The sequence below is a fragment of the Molothrus ater genome, chromosome 21 (genome assembly GCF_012460135.2).
Source record: "Molothrus ater isolate BHLD 08-10-18 breed brown headed cowbird chromosome 21, BPBGC_Mater_1.1, whole genome shotgun sequence".
Lineage (NCBI taxonomy): Eukaryota > Metazoa > Chordata > Aves > Passeriformes > Icteridae > Molothrus > Molothrus ater.
Window position 1 is genome coordinate 6,719,731 of NC_050498.2, and position 17,570 is coordinate 6,737,300.

General features: G+C 66.9%; 3 protein-coding genes across 4 annotated transcripts in view; 1 reads left to right on the plus strand and 2 right to left on the minus strand.

Moving 5' to 3' along the window:
• On the minus strand, window positions 1-3,770 carry LOC118694261 (skin secretory protein xP2-like). Of its 2 annotated transcripts, none has more exons than XM_036395275.2 (3): window positions 3,570-3,770; window positions 2,546-2,599; window positions 1-781 (listed from the first exon to the last, which is right to left on the minus strand). In XM_036395275.2, the coding sequence occupies exons 1-3, from the start codon at window positions 3,713-3,715 to the stop codon at window positions 742-744; spliced, it is 240 nt and encodes a 79-aa protein (XP_036251168.1). In that variant the 5' UTR covers window positions 3,716-3,770; the 3' UTR covers window positions 1-741. The 2 variants fall into 2 exon arrangements, with proteins under 2 accessions (XP_036251168.1, XP_036251165.1); XM_036395272.2 differs by having other exon boundaries at window positions 3,542-3,761.
• Window positions 3,771-9,750: 5,980 nt separating this feature from the next.
• Window positions 9,751-14,137, plus strand: HIC1 (HIC ZBTB transcriptional repressor 1). The gene is made up of 2 exons (XM_036394894.1): window positions 9,751-10,008; window positions 10,697-14,137. The coding sequence occupies exons 1-2, from the start codon at window positions 9,957-9,959 to the stop codon at window positions 12,640-12,642; spliced, it is 1,998 nt and encodes a 665-aa protein (XP_036250787.1). The 5' UTR covers window positions 9,751-9,956; the 3' UTR covers window positions 12,643-14,137.
• A 293-nt stretch (window positions 14,138-14,430) lies between these two features.
• The window catches only part of SMG6 (SMG6 nonsense mediated mRNA decay factor), a 105,394-nt gene continuing 102,254 nt past the window's right edge, over window positions 14,431-17,570 (minus strand). The window contains 1 exon segment of the mRNA XM_036395419.2: window positions 14,431-16,467. Coding sequence (XP_036251312.1) covers window positions 16,337-16,467 — 131 coding nt within the window. The 3' untranslated portion in view covers window positions 14,431-16,336.

Sequence of the window (17,570 nt, forward strand, 5' to 3'; positions counted from 1 at the left end):
TGTAGCTCCTTCTCTCTCCTTGTTTTGGATGGAAGTTTTCCATGGAAACCCACGCTGGGCCGGGCTGCAGGCTGGGATAAACACAGCTGAATCACAAAAGGCCGTTTCGCCAAGAGCTGTCAGATGGCAGCAACAGCGTGTGGGGCCAGTGGGCACCTGCCCGGCCTTTGGGGGGGCAACAGCAGCACCTCTTCCTGCAGCCCCCACCAGCTTTGCTGGCTCAGCCCCCCCGGGCCCACCCTAAATTCCTACAGTGCCAGGATGTCACTTGGCACAGCCGGGAGCGGGTGACAGGTTTTGTCTAGAAGTTTTCTGGGGCCACGTGCTTTCCCAGGGATGCACAGGGAAATCCCATCCAGGAGAGTCCCTTGGGACCTTCGCTGAGGCAGTGTCCACCCCTGTCCTCAGCCGCCGGGCTCTGTGGGGTCACGGTTTGGAGGTGCCAGGAAGACCCTTCCCACCCTCCTGGCCGTGCGCAGGGACGCGTTCTGAAGCCGCTGGGTGCGTTGCCGAGGTCACGCACGGTTTGTGCCATGCCTGTGCCCTGCTGAGCACCAATCCACCGTGGAGGAGGCCGTGGCAGGGGCTGTGATCCTCCTTGGCACCACGTTCCTTCCCGGCACCGCTGCGGTCTCTGTGCTGAGGAGGAGCACGGGAGCTGGACAGCCTCTGTCCCCTGGCGCCGGCGGCTGGCCCCAGGCCCAGCGGCTTGGAAGCGCCGTTGGAAGACAAGTCCTGGTGTCAGGAATCCAGGATATTTTTAAGGACTCTGGAAGAAAAACTGATTCCAGGGTGTCAGCGGGAGAAACCTGGCCTTCAAAACAACAGTGCAGCTGGAACATTCCCGGGCTGGAGCATGGGGTACAAGGGGCCACAGCACTGCCCACAGGACATGTCCCCTCACCCAGGGGTACCCTGGAAGGGACACTGGTGTCACCATGGCCTGGATCTCACTGTGATGCTGTTGATGGGGTATAAACAAGGAGGTGTTTCCCAGAAGATGGAGGGTGGGTTTTGTGGCAGTGGCAACTTTGCAGCATGGATGTGCTGGACATAGCTGTGGTTTTACCTGAGCACTGGTGGGACTGCCCAAAAATCCCCATCCTGGAGGTGTGAGGCCCATCACCAACAGCAGCAATGGGAAAAGCAGGAGTCACAGGGAACAAGCAAGAGACACAGCAGGGCACAGCAAGGACCTCTGATCCTCCCATGTCCCTGCTGGCCCCTGGGGACCTGGTGGTGGCCATGCCTGTCTGGGTGAGGGCAAAGCTGCCAGGTGCATGACCCCATGGAGGGGTGAGGGATCCTAATGGGGCTGCTTTGCAGAGGGAGACTGTGGGCAGGGGACCCTGCATGACCCCTACTCAGTCTAGATGGGACACCCACAGGAGCCCTGTGCTGCAGGATCGCAGGACTGAAAGTTCTTGTTCAGGGACTCTTCCTGTCCCTCTTGCCACTGCCACCGTCACCCACTTGGGCCTGACCCTACATCCCCGGTGTCCCCATGGGATGAGGTACCTCCCTCCCCTCCGGGTCTGTGTGGTCCTACAGCCCTTCCAGCCCCTTCTCTCCATCTCCAGGGCCGTGAGTCCCCGGTGCCCCCCACGAGGAGCCCTGCCCGGCCAGCACCGGTCGCCGCCGGCTGCTGAAGGCCCGGTGCCCGGTGCCGGGGCAGGCCGGGCCGCTCTGACTTCGCCGCTCAGGAATCTCCTGGCCGCGCCGGGCGGGTTGTGCAACCTGCGACCGCCCCCGGCCGCCCCCGCCCCGGCCCCGCCGGCAGCGCTCAGTCCCCGCCGCGCCGGCCCCGCCGCCAGCCCCGCTCCGCCAACGGGTCCCCCCCGGCGGGGACACGCGGCACGGGGGAACGGGACCCCGGCTGCCGAGCGGACGAGCCCGGCGGGGACGGTCCCCGAGGGGCTCCGGGTCCCCGCCGGGAGGGCAGGTGAGGGGCTGCGGGGCGGGGGGCAGGATGGGGGATCCGAGGAGGGGGTCCCCATCGATCCCGCTGCCCGAGGAGGAGCCGCTCGGCGCCCGCCCCCCCGAACAGTAAGAGTTGATGTGCGGTGAGCTGCATCCTGCATGTGAGCTCCTACTGCCCCGGGAGGCGGGCCGCCCCCGACGGGACCCCCGCCGCCCCGCCTCCGCCGCCTCGGGGACCCCCGGGGGTGGGCGAGTGGGGGGAGCCGGTGCTGCCCGCGGTGCGAGTCCGCCTGTCCCGGCGACCATGGCTGTAGACTGTTACCCCCCCAGCGGCACAGTAACAATCTAAAGCCACGGTCGCCCGGGCGGCGTCGGAGTGGGGGGGGAGTCAGGAGGGCGGGTTGGGAGGGGGCAGCGGTGCCTTGGCGACGGCGAGGAGGCGTCCCCGCCACCGCAGCGAGCGCGCCCGACCCCCACCGGCGGCGCGGGGGGGGGGACTCCCGGTGCTTGGGAGGGGGGGGGGGAGTGTCGGTAACATCGGCAGCATCGGTAGCATCCGCCCACCCCCCCCCGCCCGCCCCCTGCCCTCCCACGCGTGTCTGCCCCGCCGGGAGTCCCCCCCTACCTGGGCTGCAGCGGGAAGGCGGGGGGGGGGCGTCCGCCGTGGGGGGGTCGGTGTCTGCGGGGGGGGAAAAAGAGAGCGGGGTCAGGCGGGCACCGGGACACCCCCCCATCCCCGCCCCTTCCCGCCTTCCCCCCCGCCCCCGTCGGGGCGCGCTCCCCGACGGCTCAGCACCACGGACAGCGCCCGCCCCCCCGGCGCTGCGGCGGGGCCGGGGCCGGTGCGGGCCGGGGCCGGGGCCGGTGCCGGTGCCGGCGGTGGGTCATGCTTCAGTAGCCATGACTGTAGACTGTTACTGTCCTGTCCCTACGCAGCAGTAAGCAGTCTAGAGCCAAGGTGCCGACGCTCTGACTCGGGCTCTCCTCGACGGGGTCTCCGCGCTCTTTAGACGCAGCGGGGTGAAGGCGATCGACCCCCCCCCCCCCTCCCTCCCCGGGCTGCGGAGCCGGCAGCACCCGGGCTGGGGACACGGGGCTGCGGGGGAACCCGAGGGAGGCGGCGGTGGAGAGTGCCTGGCACAGCGGCACCGCGGGATGGGGCTGGGGGGGTCCCGTCGGGGGTGGCCGCGGGGACGCTCGGAGAGGGGGGGGCCAGCGGGCGCCGGTGTCACCGCGGAGCGGGACACACACACACACGCACACGCACGGCCCCACACGCGGATGCGCTTCCGCACCTCTCCCCGCACCCCCCAGCCCCTGCAAGGTGCGGGCGGCCGGTCCCCGCCGTGCTCCCCCCCGGGGCGGCCCCGCGCTCAGCGCCCGCCCCCGCGCACCGCCCCCGCCGGCGCCGCCGCCCGGCCCCGCCGCCCCCGCCGCCCGGCCCGCACGTGGGGCTGCGCCAGGCGGCACCGCGCCGCCCCCGCCGCCGCAGAGCTCCCCTTCCCCCGCCCCGGCCCCCGGTGCCCTCCGCTCCGCCTCACCCCCGCCCCGGGGCCGGCAGGTGCAGCGGGGGCTCCGCTGCCCCCCTCCCGCCCCCGCACCGGGCTCCGTCCCCGCTTACCTGCGGGCCAAGCCAGCCGGTGCCTTACCTCCTGCGGGCCCCGCGGCTGCCGGGCCGGGCAGGGGCCCCGCGGCTCCCGGCGGGGCCGGCGCCGGTGTCGGTGCTGCGCTGTCCGCAGCGCGCGGGGCTTTTATAGGATCGGGCTCGTAGTAACGGGGATCTCGGCTCATTCATAGAAAAGCATCAACCTACACAATGACGTGAGCTCTACGTCAGCGAGGAAATTTAGGGAACGGGAAGACGCTACTATTTATATCGGCGCGGGGGGAGGACAGCGGCCCGGAGCCGGGCAGGGGGTCCGGGCTGCAGCAGGACCCCGGCCCTCCCCACGACCCCTCCGGAGCCCCCCCCGTTCCCTGGATGCTCGAGGAGCGCAGTGGGGCAGCACCCAGCGCCCCACATCCCTTCTCCACCTGCTGCCAGACCCAGGGGCTGTGCACCCACTGGTACACAAACTGAGGGTCCTGTCCCCCCGGGAGTGCCGTGTGGGGCACCCCCTGCCCCAGACAGAGGGATCCATCCAGGCACCCATGGGAATCCGGGGTTCCCATCCCCCCTGACCACCCTGCTAGGCCAGGACGTGGCCCCATCCTGGCATCACCACAAGGCTGCTGATTTGGGGCTCTCTGAGCCCCCCGTCATGGAAAGAGGTCGCACAGGGGTCCCCACATCCAGGCACCATCCTGGGGGTGCCCCTTGCCCACCTGCTACCCTCACCCACAACAATGTCCTGAGCAGCACCTCCCACGTGTCCCCTCATCAGACCCCCTGTCCTTGCAGTGCCACGAGCACCCGCGGGTGCCACCCCAGTGCCCTGCAGGACAATGGGACAGCACAAGCAGTGGTGGGGGGTGAGTTTAGAATACACGGGGTGAGCAACCCACTGCAGCACCGTGCTGCCCTAACCCCTCCAGCCTCACAATGGGGGCTGGCCCTCACTCCCACCAGGGCTGGGTCCCCCAAAAGCCGTCAGTGCTACAGAAGAAGGTTGTGGCTTCACGGGTGAGTTAATTTTGGCTCCTTGCTCCTTCCCGAGCGCCTGCATCCCCCCTAGATGGGCCTAGAGTCATATCCAGGGGCATTTGGGAGCATCTTTTCTCCCTTTATGCACCTGTGAGTGCATCCATCCATCCATCCATGCATCTCCCCCACTCCTGCTGGAGCCGTCTGACCTCACTCTGCTCTGGCGAAGCATCACACCGGTAACCACAGCAACAGCGGCGTTGTCATTGACAGCAGCATCCGCGCCCGCCAGCATCCGCCGCTGCGCAAGGCCGCGCTGCTGCAAGGCCACACGCTGCTCCGGGGGCCTCAAGCCACGACCGCCCCACTCCCCTACCCCTCACACCCCCAAATACCTGCAGGGCGCCTCAGAGAATTAACCCCTCCCAACCCCACCGGCACCTCCCCACCCTCCACCGACCAAGGTGTTGCCACCCCCCTACAACTCCCCAAAACGCCTTTCCCACCCCCTGCTAGATGGGGGTGTCCCACTCCTGTCCCCCCCCTCCCCCTTTTTTTTTTTTCCCCCACGCAGCACCGGCGCTCGCCCCGTCGGGGCTCTCCGGTTCGGCGAGGGGAGGTGGGGAATCGCTGCCGCAGCGCTCCCCGCCGCAACCGTGACTCAGCCCGGGATTAGTCAGCAGCTGGGGCCGGCCCACCCGCAACCGGCTGCGCAGCTCCGCCGCTCCGCCCGGGGGCCGCGACCCCCCCACTGCACGTCCCGGTCCCCCCCGACACGCACACGGTCCCCCGAGCGGGAGGTGGAGTGGGGGGGTCGCGGCCCCCGAGGAGGGGGTGTCGCATCCCGGAGCGCGGCCCGTTGCTGCCATCTCGTGGGCTTCCCACCGGTGAAACAGCCGCGTCCCTGCCGTGGGAGAGAGCGAGAGGAGCCGGGGATGTGCGTGGGGAGGGGGAGGTCACCTGTAGGGCGTGGGGAGGGGGTGGTGGGTGAGGGGGATTGGAGGAGGAAGGGGGAGAGGAAGGGAGGTCTCGTTGTGCCATCGTGACTCCACAGGGGCGGGGTGTTCACCTGCTTGGATGTCACCCCACAAGGAAGGGATCCTACTGCCCCACGGTGCATCGCTTCAAAGGAAAGGGTCTCATCGCCTCAAGGCCCAAAATATCACCCTGCTGGAAGTGTTCCTCACCCAATCTGGGCATTGTGCCACAAGAAAGGGGTCTCACTGCCCCATGAAGCATCACCCATAAGGGAAAGGTCCCAATGTTTCCCCAAGCAGCATCCCACAGGGATGAGATCATCACCTGCCTGCAGAGAAGGGGTTCCATCACCCCATCAAGTGTCATCCCACAGGGAAGGGGTGCCACTGCCCCAGGAAACAACACCTGGCAGGGTTGGGTGCCTTGTTTGACTGAAAATTGCCCCCAGAAGCATCACCCATAAGGAAAGGGGTCCCATAATCTCACCAAACTGACCCACAGGGACAGGATCCTCATCTACCTGCAGAGGATGGGTCCTGTCACCCCCTCAGGCACCATCCCACAAGGAAGGGGTCCCACTGCTCCACAAAACATCACCTCACAGGGATGGGCTCCCTTTTCTTCCCAAACATCCCCCCATAAGGATCCCATTGCCCCCCAGTTCAGAAAGGGGAATTGCCAAGCCCTGCTCCTGGGGAGGAAGATCCCTGAGCTCTGGGATATCCCAGCTGGACAGCAGTTCAGTGGAAAACACCTTGAGGGTCCTTGGGGAAGCTGACCCTGTGTCCTCGGGATGAAGGAGGTGAATGGTGTCCTGGTGTGTGTTGGTTGACAGCAGTGAGAGGATCCTTCCCCCTGTGGGCTCCCAGCATGGAAATGCTGCAGGGAGTCCAGGGAAGGAGCACTAAGAGGAGCAAAAGGCTGGAGCATCTCCCTGATGAGGAGAGGCAGAGGGCTGGGAGAAGAGGAGGCTCCAGGGACCTGTCAGTGCATGCACAGCCCTGGAGGGTGTGGAGAGGGCAGAGCCAGACTCAGCTCCTGCTGCCCAGTGCCAGGGCAGGTGGCACAGGCTGAGTCCCACCACCAGGGAGCCCTTTCACACTGGGAGGGGAGCGCTGGCCTGGGCTGCCCAGGGAGCTGCTGGGGTCCCCTGGAGATACCCAAAACCACCCGGGCAAGGTCCTGTGCAGCCAGCCCTGGTGACCTTGCTGGGGCTGGGGATGACATCCCGAGGTCTCTCCCAGTCCCAGCTCTTGCTCTTTGAGTCTGTCTCTTGTGCACCTGGATCGTGCAAGGAAGGGTTGTCCTGCTCCGTGAAATATCACCTTGCAGGGATAGGTGCCCTTGTCTGACCAAGTATCACTCTGTAAAAAAGGGTCCTCTCAGTGTCACCCCAAAAGAAAAGGGTCCCATTGCCCCATCAAGCCCACAGAGAAGGCTCCCCAAGCCACTGGAGCATCACCGCCCAGGGAATGACTCCCATTGTCCACCCCAGCAATGCCACCCAGGCAGCCCAGCAGGGAGCAGCCACCCTGGCTGGGCCTGTGCTGTGCCGGGGAACCTCTGCCCTTCCCAGGGATCCTCTCCTGATGGGGGCACCCCGGGAGAGCTCGGCAGGGTCCCGTGGCTGCCCCCAGGGCCTTGGCACCGGAGCAGCTCAGGAGATGGGCAGGGGTGACCCAGGGCTCAGCGCTGTCACGAGTTGCACAGCCTCAGCCCCTCAGTGGAGGGGACACACACACACATCCCCCGCACACACAGGGGCGCACTTTCGGGGCTGCTCTACCCCGGCCCCGCCGGCAGAACGGAGCTGGAGCTGCCAGCGGGGGCTGCAGGCTCCTGGCGCTGCCGGATGCGGCCCCGCTGGCCAAGGGCAGTAATGGAAGACATGTGTGTGGGCTTTGGGGAGAGGCTGCGCTGGGAAACAGGGCCCTGCAGAGACCGGGGGGCTGTATCCTGTCCAAAAGCCCAGGTCCCACATGAAGCCAGGCATGCGAACGCGATCCAAACCACAGCTGGATTTGAACCGAATCTCCCAGCATCTGGGCTAATTTGCTGCAACTTTGATTGATCGTGGGGAGGGGGCACAGGCGGGAAACGCTCCAGCTCAGACCTCCCAACAGAGCCAATGACTTAACCAGAGCTGGTTCCAATCTGCTCAGCACATTGAGGCGAAAATGCCCCTTTCTCTGCGCGCTGCCGGCGCTGGCTCCTCCCGCGGTCCTGCAGCCCGGCCGTCCCCGATGTCCCTCGGAGCTGGACATGGGCTGCAGCTCCCTGGGGACGCCCGGCAGTTTCTGAGAGCTCTGGGTGCGGAACGCTGGCTCAGGCTGCTGGGTTAGGATCCCTCCAGAAAGCCGAGAAGGACAGGACGGGGGATACTCGTGCAAAAAAAAAAACAAACCCTCCACCTGCCCCAAAGCCCTGCGGGCACCGATCCGCCCCTCTGCTCCTGGGAGAGGCCGGGAGTGGGAGAGGAGCTGCAAAGGAGGGTGGAAAAGGTGAAGGGTTTTTCCATTGCCTCGCTCGGCCGCTGCCCCCGAGGCTCGGCGTCACTCAGCAGGTAGCTGGGGCAGCCCGGGGTCCCGGCCGGCCCCGGGGGATGCAGCTGTCTGGGAGCCGCTCGCTGCCGTGATTTATGCAGCTCAGCCCCATAAATTACCGGCACGGAGCCCGCGGGAGCCATCGCTCACAGCGACGTCCAGAGCTCGCTGCCAGAACCTGAAACACTTCCAGCCGTTAATTGAAGAGGGGGGAAAGAAAAAAAAGTGGGAGAGGGGGGAGAAATTAGTGCCCGGAGAGTTGGGATTAAACCGCGGCTCTAACGAGGGTCGCCCACGTCCCGCTCCCAGGATCCCGGCTCTTCCTGTGGGCAAGAGCCCAGCATGGGGAGCAGGGAGGGGAATTTCTGAGCCTGGGATGAGCCCGCGGGCAGTGACACTCCGTCCCGGTCCCCAGGGTGACGTTTCCGCAGCGAACTGGGACCCGCTGAATCGAAGGGAATCTGAGGGTGGGTTCCAGGTGAGCGATGCTGAGCTGTGAGGGCAAGGGCTGCCACCAGCCCGCACCCTCCCTGCCAGCACCCATCCCTTTTTGTCCCGAATTCAGGGCTGGCCAAAGCGTGTCCCAGGCACCAGGGCCCCCACATTGGCTCCCCTTCACCAGGGGACCGGGGTTATGGGGTGAAACCCCAAGAGCCCAGGTGGGAGGGATGGCACTGCTCGGGGTGCCCTGCTCAGGCCAGGGGGTGCCAGCGGGACACCCCAGGATTAGCAGCCGGCCTGGGGGAGCCCATCACGATGCTTTGCTGTACCAGGAGGTTGTGCAAGAGGCTGCGGCTGTGAGAAAGGAGAAGTGAAAGTGTGAAGCGAGAGGCGGCTCCCCCCGCGCCAAGGGGGGTACCCCGTGCTGCACCCCAAGCCCAGCAGCTTTTTCAGCGACGGCTGGAGGGATAAAGCGGGGGAAACGTGGCTCTGCCTCCCCCTCCTCCTCCTCCTCCTCCTCATCCCAAACCACCGCAAGCCCCCAGCCCACCCCAGGACCGCCACCGCCACCGCACATCTGGGCGCCAGCGCTGCGCGCCCCTCCCGCTCTCTGCTCTCCCCCCTCACCAGAAAATTGCGCCCGTCTGCCTTCCCTCCCTGCTCCCCAGAACCCCTTCCCACATCATCTCCACTCATCGGACACGACCTTCCACCCTCTGCACCCCAAAAAGGCGACCACCCTCTCCAGCCTTCCCAACGATGGGTGCCCCCCCCGCTCTGCCCATCAGCACCCATCCCTCGGGCGGGGCGGCGAGCGAAACCCCTCTGCTCTATCGCTCCCCAGCCCCGTCCGCCCCGTCGGGTCCCACCTGCCGGGGAGGAGCCGCCTCCGGTACCGGGCGGGGTGGAGCGCACCGGGAGCCGCTAGATGGCGCCCTACGAGCGGTACCGACGGGGGGGACACCTCGCCCTTTGCCCGGGGACACCCCCGGGCCCCCCTCTGCGGGGCTCCCGGCCCCACCCGGCTGTCCCCGGGCAAAGAGCGATGTGCGAGGATCGAGACCCCCGAGGGGGCGGTCGGGGCGCGGCAGGAGAAGACCGGGAGGAGGGAAAAACCGGGCTGGGAGGAGGAGGAGGAGACCGGGATGGGGAGGGAGGGGTGTGTAAAGGGGGGGGGCCCGGCTTGTCGGTGCCCCGCCCGGGGATGGGAGGAGGAAAACCTCCCGCCGTCCCTTTAACAGCCAGCGGCGCTGCTCGGAGTTCAGGCCGGGGTCAGGGGGAGTTCGCAGCCCGGGTTTCACCTCCGAGCTGGCGGCGTCGGGAACCCCGAGGAACCGCTGCTGCTTCTTCCACAACCACCTCCTCCTCTTCCTCCTCCTCCCGTTCCGTAGGACCGGCCGGGAGCGCGGGGTATGGAGGAAGAGAAGCAGCAGAGGAAGAGGAGGGTGGAGGGGAGCAGCAACCGGCGGCGGCCCCCCCGGGGCTGAGCCATGAGAGTTCACCGAGACCTCAGCTGGTTGGCGGAGGCCACCGGACGCCCAGGTAAAAGGAGGGGGGGAACACCCCGAAATGCGGGGAAATCGGCCGAAAAAGCCGCTCCGCGGGCTCTTGGCTTCACGCACCTGGGCGGGGGGCACCGGCACCGGGACGGAGGCGGGGAGGGGAGGTCCCGCTGCCCCCCACACCCCCGACCGTCCCCCCGCTCACCTCGAGGGGGGGAGAGGAAACGGGGGCGGGGGGCGCCCGGGGGGTCCGGCCCGCCGCCTCCCGGGACCGGGGCGCATAAGAAGCGGGGAGGCGCGGCGGGGAGCGGGGACCGGCGGGCGGGCGGGCGGGCGGTGGCGGGCACCGGCTCGGAGTGTTCCCCCCTGCTCTCCCCTGGCAGGTGGGCGCGGGGTCTCGGGATCCCACGGCTGGCGGGGCCGGGGCGCGGCACTGGCGGCGGCGGCGGCGGGTGATGTCACTTTCTCCAAAACCCTCCGGGGGTTTTCGCCCCCCTCCCGCCCCCCCGACCCGCCGAGAAACGAGCCCCCATATAAGCGGTGGCACCGGCCGGGCGGCCGCGCAGAGCGGCCGGGACTCAGCGGTGCGTGGGGCTCAGACCCGCCCCCGCCACGCCGCCCACCCCACGCGTGGGTGAAGCTCCGGCCGCGCACGTCGAGCCCCCCGCGCGTTGCGGCGGGCCCGCGGGGCCGGGCACGGCGCTGACGGGGCGGCCGCTGTGTTGCAGGGCGGCGGGCGAGGAGCGGGATGCTGGACGCCATGGAGGTGCCGAGCCACTCGCGGCAGCTGCTGCTGCAGCTGAACACGCAGCGCACCAAGGGCTTCCTGTGCGACGTGATCATCGTGGTGCAGAACGCGCTTTTCCGTGCGCACAAGAACATCCTGGCCGCCAGCAGCGCCTACCTCAAGTCGCTGGTGGTCCACGACAACCTGCTCAACCTGGACCATGAGATGGTGAGCCCCGGCATCTTCCGCCTCATCCTCGACTTCATCTACACCGGCCGCCTGGCCGAGTGCGAGCCGGGCAGCGAGCAGAGCCTGGGTGCTGTGCTGGCTGCCGCCAGCTACCTCCAGATCCCCGGCTTGGTGGCCCTCTGCAAGAAGAAGCTGAAGCGCAGCGGCAAGTACTGCCACCTGCGCGGGGGCTACGCGCCCTACAAGCTGGGCCGCGGGCTGCGGGCCGCCACGCCGGTCATCCAGGCTTGCTACTCGGGGACGCCACGGCCCGTGGACCTGCCTCCCGTGGAGCCGGCGGCGCCTCTCAACACTCAGTGCGGGGAGCTGTACGCCTCGGCCGCCCAGGGCGCCCCGCTGCACCCCCACGGGCTGTGCCCGCCCGAGCGCCACTGCTCGCCGCCCTGCGGCCTCGACCTCTCCAAGAAGAGCCCCACCGGCCCCTCCGCCCAGCTCCTGCCCACTGACCGCCTGCTGCCCAGCGAGCCCCGCGAGCCCTCGCTGCCCCCGCGGCATGACAGCCCTCCTGTCAGCGCCGGCCTCCTGGGCAGCCACGCCGCTGCCTACAAGGACTCCCCGCCGGGCGCTGAGCCGGGGGGACACCCGCACGCCCCCGACCCCTTCCGCAGCACGCCGCCCTGCGCCGAGCCCCCGCTGCCCCGCGCCGACGGGCGAGAGCTGATGTACCGCTGGATGAAGCACGAGCCCCTGGGCCCCTACCTGGACGAGGGGGAGGCGGAGAAGGAGCTGGAGCGGGAGGAGAAGGCCGAATCGCCGCCTGCGGCACCGCAGCCCCGCTACCCCAGCGTGGAGAGCAACGACCTGGAGCCTGACAACAGCACGAGCGAGGAGACGGGCAGCAGCGAGGGCCCCTCGCCCGGCGACGCGCTGGACCGCTACTGCAACCACCTGGGCTACGAGCCGGAGAGCCTGGGCGACAACCTGTACGTCTGCATCCCCTGCGGCAAGGGCTTCCCCAGCTCCGAGCAGCTGAACGCCCACGTGGAGGCCCACAACGAAGAGGAGCTCTATCACAAGGCGGCGGCCGAGCAGGCCGTGCCCTTCCTGGACAAAGGTGGCCCGGGGCTGGGTGACATCTTGCGGCCTTACCGCTGCTCCTCCTGCGACAAGTCCTACAAGGACCCGGCCACGCTGCGGCAGCACGAGAAGACGCACTGGCTGACGCGCCCCTACCCCTGCACCATCTGCGGCAAGAAGTTCACGCAGCGCGGCACCATGACCCGCCACATGCGCAGCCACCTCGGCCTGAAGCCTTTTGCCTGCGACGCCTGCGGGATGCGCTTCACCCGCCAGTACCGCCTGACCGAGCACATGCGCATCCACTCGGGCGAGAAGCCCTACGAGTGCCAGGTGTGCGGCGGGAAGTTCGCTCAGCAGCGCAACCTCATCAGCCACATGAAGATGCACGCGGCCGGCCCCGACGGCAAAGCCAAGCTGGACTTCCCCGACAGCGTCTACGCCATGGCCCGGCTCACCGCCGACCAGCTGGGGCTCAAGCAGGAGAAGGCGGCCGAGCTGCTGTCCCACACCTCGCACTTCCTCAGCGACCCCAAGGCCATGGAGAGCCTCTACCCCCTGGCCAAGTTCACGGCCGAGCACCTGGGGCTGAGCCAGGACAAGGCGGCCGAGGTGCTGGCGCAGGCTCCACACCTCCACACCGAGGCCGCCCGGACCATAGAGCGATACTCGCCCCCCTAGCACCGGCCTGGCCGGGGGGCTGGGGGGGCCGCTGGGCTCCCCTCGCTGCCCCGTGTGGAGCTGGGGGGGGGGCGAGAGGTGATGGGTGCTCGTCCCCAGGCGCTGCCGGCGGTCCCGGAGAACTCGCTCAGTAGCGAAGGTGCCATGAGAGCTGCTCCGGGATGGATGGACGGCGTGTCCCTCAGGAGAAGCCGACAAATCAGGGACTGACCCCGCGGCACCTCCGCCCCTGGCCGTGGGGGGTGCCGGGACCCCGGCACCGGGCGGCAGCGACGCACAAGCTGTGAGGCCGGGCTGCGCCCCGAGGCTTTGGAGGACATGAGCCCGCTCCTTACCTCAGGGCTGCCCCCGGGCCAGGGGACGCCCTCGGCAGCCGCCGCGTCGCTCCGGCCCCGCGCTGGGAGCCGCCGGCGCTCGGCTTTGCCGCGACGGGACCCGGACTGTGCCTCCCCGAGCGCCGTGAGTAGTTCGTCCGTCGTGGCCGGAGCGACGGCTCCGTGTGAGCGGGAGCGGCCAGCGCTGGGCTGGGGGTGTGTGCCCGAGCATCCCCCGGGGGCTCGGGACGGACTGACGGAGGGGGACGGTGCGGGCTGAGCAGCGGACGCGGGACGGGACAGCGGCGGTCACGTCCATGCTGGGGGGGCCGGGGAATCGCGATGCTCCTCGCCCCGAAGCAAGCACTGACCTCCCGTCCCCAGCGCAGGGGCTCAGCCGGCTGCTCCCCGTGTTTTTGGGAGGCGGGGCAGGGCCTGTCCCAGACTGAGCCCCTGGGCCCTGCCTCGCCATCAGGGATGCCCGGGGCACCCGGGCCAGCCCCGGGACCCGGCGGATTCGCCCTCGGGCGGCCACACTCGCCTTGATTATTTTTTATTTTTTTATTTTTTGCCAAAGACGCCCGTCTCCAGCGCGGCCGGGCCGGGCCGGGGGGTCCACGACAAAGACAAAGCGGTCTCTGGTTTGTCAGCTACGGGAGGTGGGCAGGGGCTGCGGGAGGGGGCGGTGGGGCAGAGCCCGGGGGGGTGATGTGACCTGGGGCCGAGTCCCCCCCCGGGCACCTTCTGCCACCACCGCACCCCCTCTCCCACCTTCTGCTCGGTGTGGGCCAAGTCCCCCCAGCCTGGACCCCCCCGGCCCGTGCCCTGACCCCTCCGTTGGGGCAAATGTGAAGCTTCTCCCCCCTCCTGAGCCCCCTCCTCTCCTTTGCACACGAGGCTCCGGGCGGCCGCCAGCAGCGACTGCCCCCGGCCTCGCAGCCACTGTGCCTTAGCCTGAGCTGCCGCTCCTGCCCAGCTGCCCCCGAGCCTCCCGGGGCTGCCCCGGTCCCCCGGAGCTGCCGTGGGGTGACTGGCGGCGGTGGCAGCACCCAAAGCACAGCTGGCAGCGCCCAGCGGGACCCCGGCCCCCCCTGTATCACGTCCAATTTGTACACGGGCTTCTTGCCCTTTTTTTTTTCTATAGTCAAAACGGAATGAGCAATAAAATGACATTAACACGCGTGGCCTTGCGTTCTTCTCTGGGGAGGGGCTTGGCTGGTGCAGGGCTGAAGCTGAGCACGGCTGGGAGTGACCCCGGTGGTCACCTGGGGGTGCAGAGCTGCAGGGAGGGGACCCAAGGGCTCTGTTGTGCATCTGGTTAGCCCAGACTCCCTCAGCTGGGGGGCAGCAGCAGATGCAGGTGGGACAGGGCCGCTGTCATCCTTACAATGTGTCCCACTGCTGCCCCTCCCTGGTGTCCCCCACCCCAAACTCAGCAGCAACTCATGGGCTGACAACAAATGACACACCACGCTGCACTGACACACGTTTAATACTAAAAATCATTAAAACCAATTTAACATCCCGAATGCGGGCGCTGCCCCGAGACAAGGGCTCCCAGCAGCCTGGCAGGGACGGCCCCAGGTGCTCAAGCTCTGCTCACTGTTGTGCCACCTGGTCTGGTGGCACCAAAACTGTCCCATGGCTGAGCCTGTGACACATCTGGCAGAGCTGCAGGGCCCTCCAGGCTGGTGGTACCTCGGAAAGGAGCGCTGGGGCAGCGCCGTAAGAAAACAAACACTGAAACACACCCGGTGTGGAGGAGAAGGCGAAGTCTCTGCAAAGCTGGCAGCCAGCACGGCCTGTGGGCAAGGAATCAGGGTGTGGGTGCTGTGCCAATGGCTCCGTGTGCCCCACAGCAGCCGTGGGCACCCCAAAGTCTCTGTGCCCGGTGCCCCGGGCTGGGCACTGCTCTGGCACAGGTCATCAGCACAGTCTGTGTGTCCATCACGCTGCCGAGGCTCTGACCCTGCTGCTGGCCCTGCCCCTGGGGCTGGGGGCTGGCACAGGGGTGACTGAGCTTCCTGATGCAGACTCTGGGTCTGAGCCACCCACACAGGAAAGGAAAATGCTGGGCTCTGTCCTGCTGCTTCCTCTGCCACCTCTGACACTTCCCTCCCACGGCTGCGGCGCCCCAGCGGGGACCAGGGGTGGCCTTGGGGCTGCTCCCACCCTGGCTCAGGGGACTGGGACTTGACAGAGCTCCAGGGGCTCTGGTTCAGGGGTTAATGCTCCCTCTTAGCTTCTGTATCTGGTGTGTCACTGGGGATGGGACACTTGGTGATGGGACAAGGTGGGGTGTGGAAGGCTTAGCAGCACCCCAACCCCAAATCCAAGTGCAAAATGACCCAGGGACGAGGCAATGGCTCCATCCATGGACCCTCTCAGCTAGGCAAATAACGGGGCTGAGCATTTCTGTGGTTCTCTCTGACTCTGCAGCCATAGGCAGAAGCCAGATCCGACATGGAAGAGGGGCCTGTGGCAATGTGAGGACACACAGTACCCATGGGACAGCCGGTCCTGGGGTCCTTGGAGAATTCTGTTAGCCTCACACTGAGTCCTAGGTCAAAAGCATGCCTAAAGGTAGCAGGGTAGGGGCTAAGGGGTTTGGGGGAGAAGGGAAGGGGAAAGTAACAGCTGGGGTGGGCAGGGGATCAGGACAAAGCGGCTCTAGGGGTGTTCAAAGCCTCCCCCAGCAAAGCAGGCAGGGCACACACCTGAAAACTAACCTACACTGAAAAAATGAAACTCAACAAGCAAACCCCGCACCACGGAGAGGACAAACCCCTCTGCAAGCAGCACTCCTGCGTGGGGCAGCACATGGTGGGGAAGGGGATGGGGACCTGGGGCTGTCTGGCCATGCAGGACAAATAGGCTGGGGCAGGGGGAAACCTGCCCTCGAAATCCATGGCCTCTCCAAGGGGTACAGGCTGGACTAAACAATCCCAAAGTCTTGTGCCGGCGTGTCCCCAATCTCTGCCCTACGCAGCCTACAAACCCAAAGAGCCACCAAGGCGTGACTCGAGCTCTCTGCACCCAAGCAAACCAAGCAAAAGGCTGGTGATCCAGCACAGGGCTCACCCAAAGCTTCCCTCGCCAGCGGGGCTCTCCAGCTCCGCGCTGGCACTGCCCAAAGGCCGGCGGGCCCCTCAAGGGCCCAGCCTCCACGTGAACCATCCACAGCAATGACCTTCCCAGCTGCTCTGCCCTCGGGGGGCCCTTCTCAGCACGGCCATTCCGGGGTGGGTTGAAGACGTGGCGTTTATTGTTCGTGGTGGGCTGGCGGCGGTGGCGGCGCGGCGAGGCGGCCGCTGGAGCCGGGCTCCCGCCGTCAGGGGCTGCGTGACTCCCTCAGGGGCCCTGGGCCCCCCTTGGCCTCCTCAGCCCTCCTGAGCCCACTTGAGGAAGGTGGGGATGTCCCGCACCGGCACGTTGCGGGTCAGCGCTTTGACTCGCAGGTTCCGGTCGTCCGTCAGCAAAACCACTTCCCTGAGCAAACGGATGGGATCGTCTGCAACGAGACACACACGGAGCACAGTGAAGCTCTGACCTGCCCCAGGCCTTCATCCATCCCATGGTGTGCTCCCCTACCCTCCCTGCTCCCTGCCAAGCTTCCTGGTGGGCCTCGCACACAGCCCGGCATCCCCAAGGCCAATCTGCTCCCCTCTCTGTGCTGCCCAGGGATGATTTGTGATCATTGCCCACTGCCCACAGGGGTGGTGGACTGGCCACAGGCTGGGAAGAGGAGGTCCCTGCCTGACCCAGGCCAGGAAGACGGCCTGCGACCCTGGCTCCAGCAGGAAGCTGGTGCTATTATTCTGTTGATCTCATTATAAGATCTAAAGCCACCCCTTATTTTTTGTGGAGCTTTTTTGGAGTCGCCACTGACACTGAGGCGTTTCTGGCTGGGGCTCAGACAGACACTGGGAGTTGATGCCTGAGAAAGAACCAGAGGGATCTTGCCCCCAGATGGATGAGCTGCCCCGCACGCAACGCGCCGGGCTGGGATGTGGGAGCCACGCTTACGTGTCTGCGAGGCAGGGGAAGCATATGGGCTATGTGTAAGCAGCTGGGTCCTGTGACCAGAGCACTGTTCCTATGAGCACAGGAAACACAGTGCCTCCGAGCCAGGACGGGAATGGAAAAAACAGAGTTTATGGGAGCCCAACATGGGCCCAGATTGGCTGCGCAGGGAGCAGCAGGACGAGGGGAAGGGGAGGGTGGCCAGGAATGCGGGCTATGGTCACGGTGTTGGGGCTGGGGATGGTGGGCAAGCACCTGGCTGGCCTGTGCTGGAAGGAAGGGAATTGGGGGCTCAGCGGGAAGGCAGGGCAGGGATTGAGAGCTGCCTCAAGTGGGAGCGGGAGGTTTTGCGCGGACACTTTAAGAAATGTGTAACAATAAACATCCTCTGCCCCGCGCTGGTGACGCGCCTCCTTGTTACAAACCAGAGGCTGTCAGCTTGTCAGGCCCCATTCCCCATAATCCACATGATTTCAAAATTCAGCATCATTTGCACATAAACATTTGGTGACGGTTTCTCTGTGAATCTGACAAGTTAAGCTGCTAAGAATTCGTGCTGACAAATGCGGGTTGATTTCTTGGGCAGCTGCT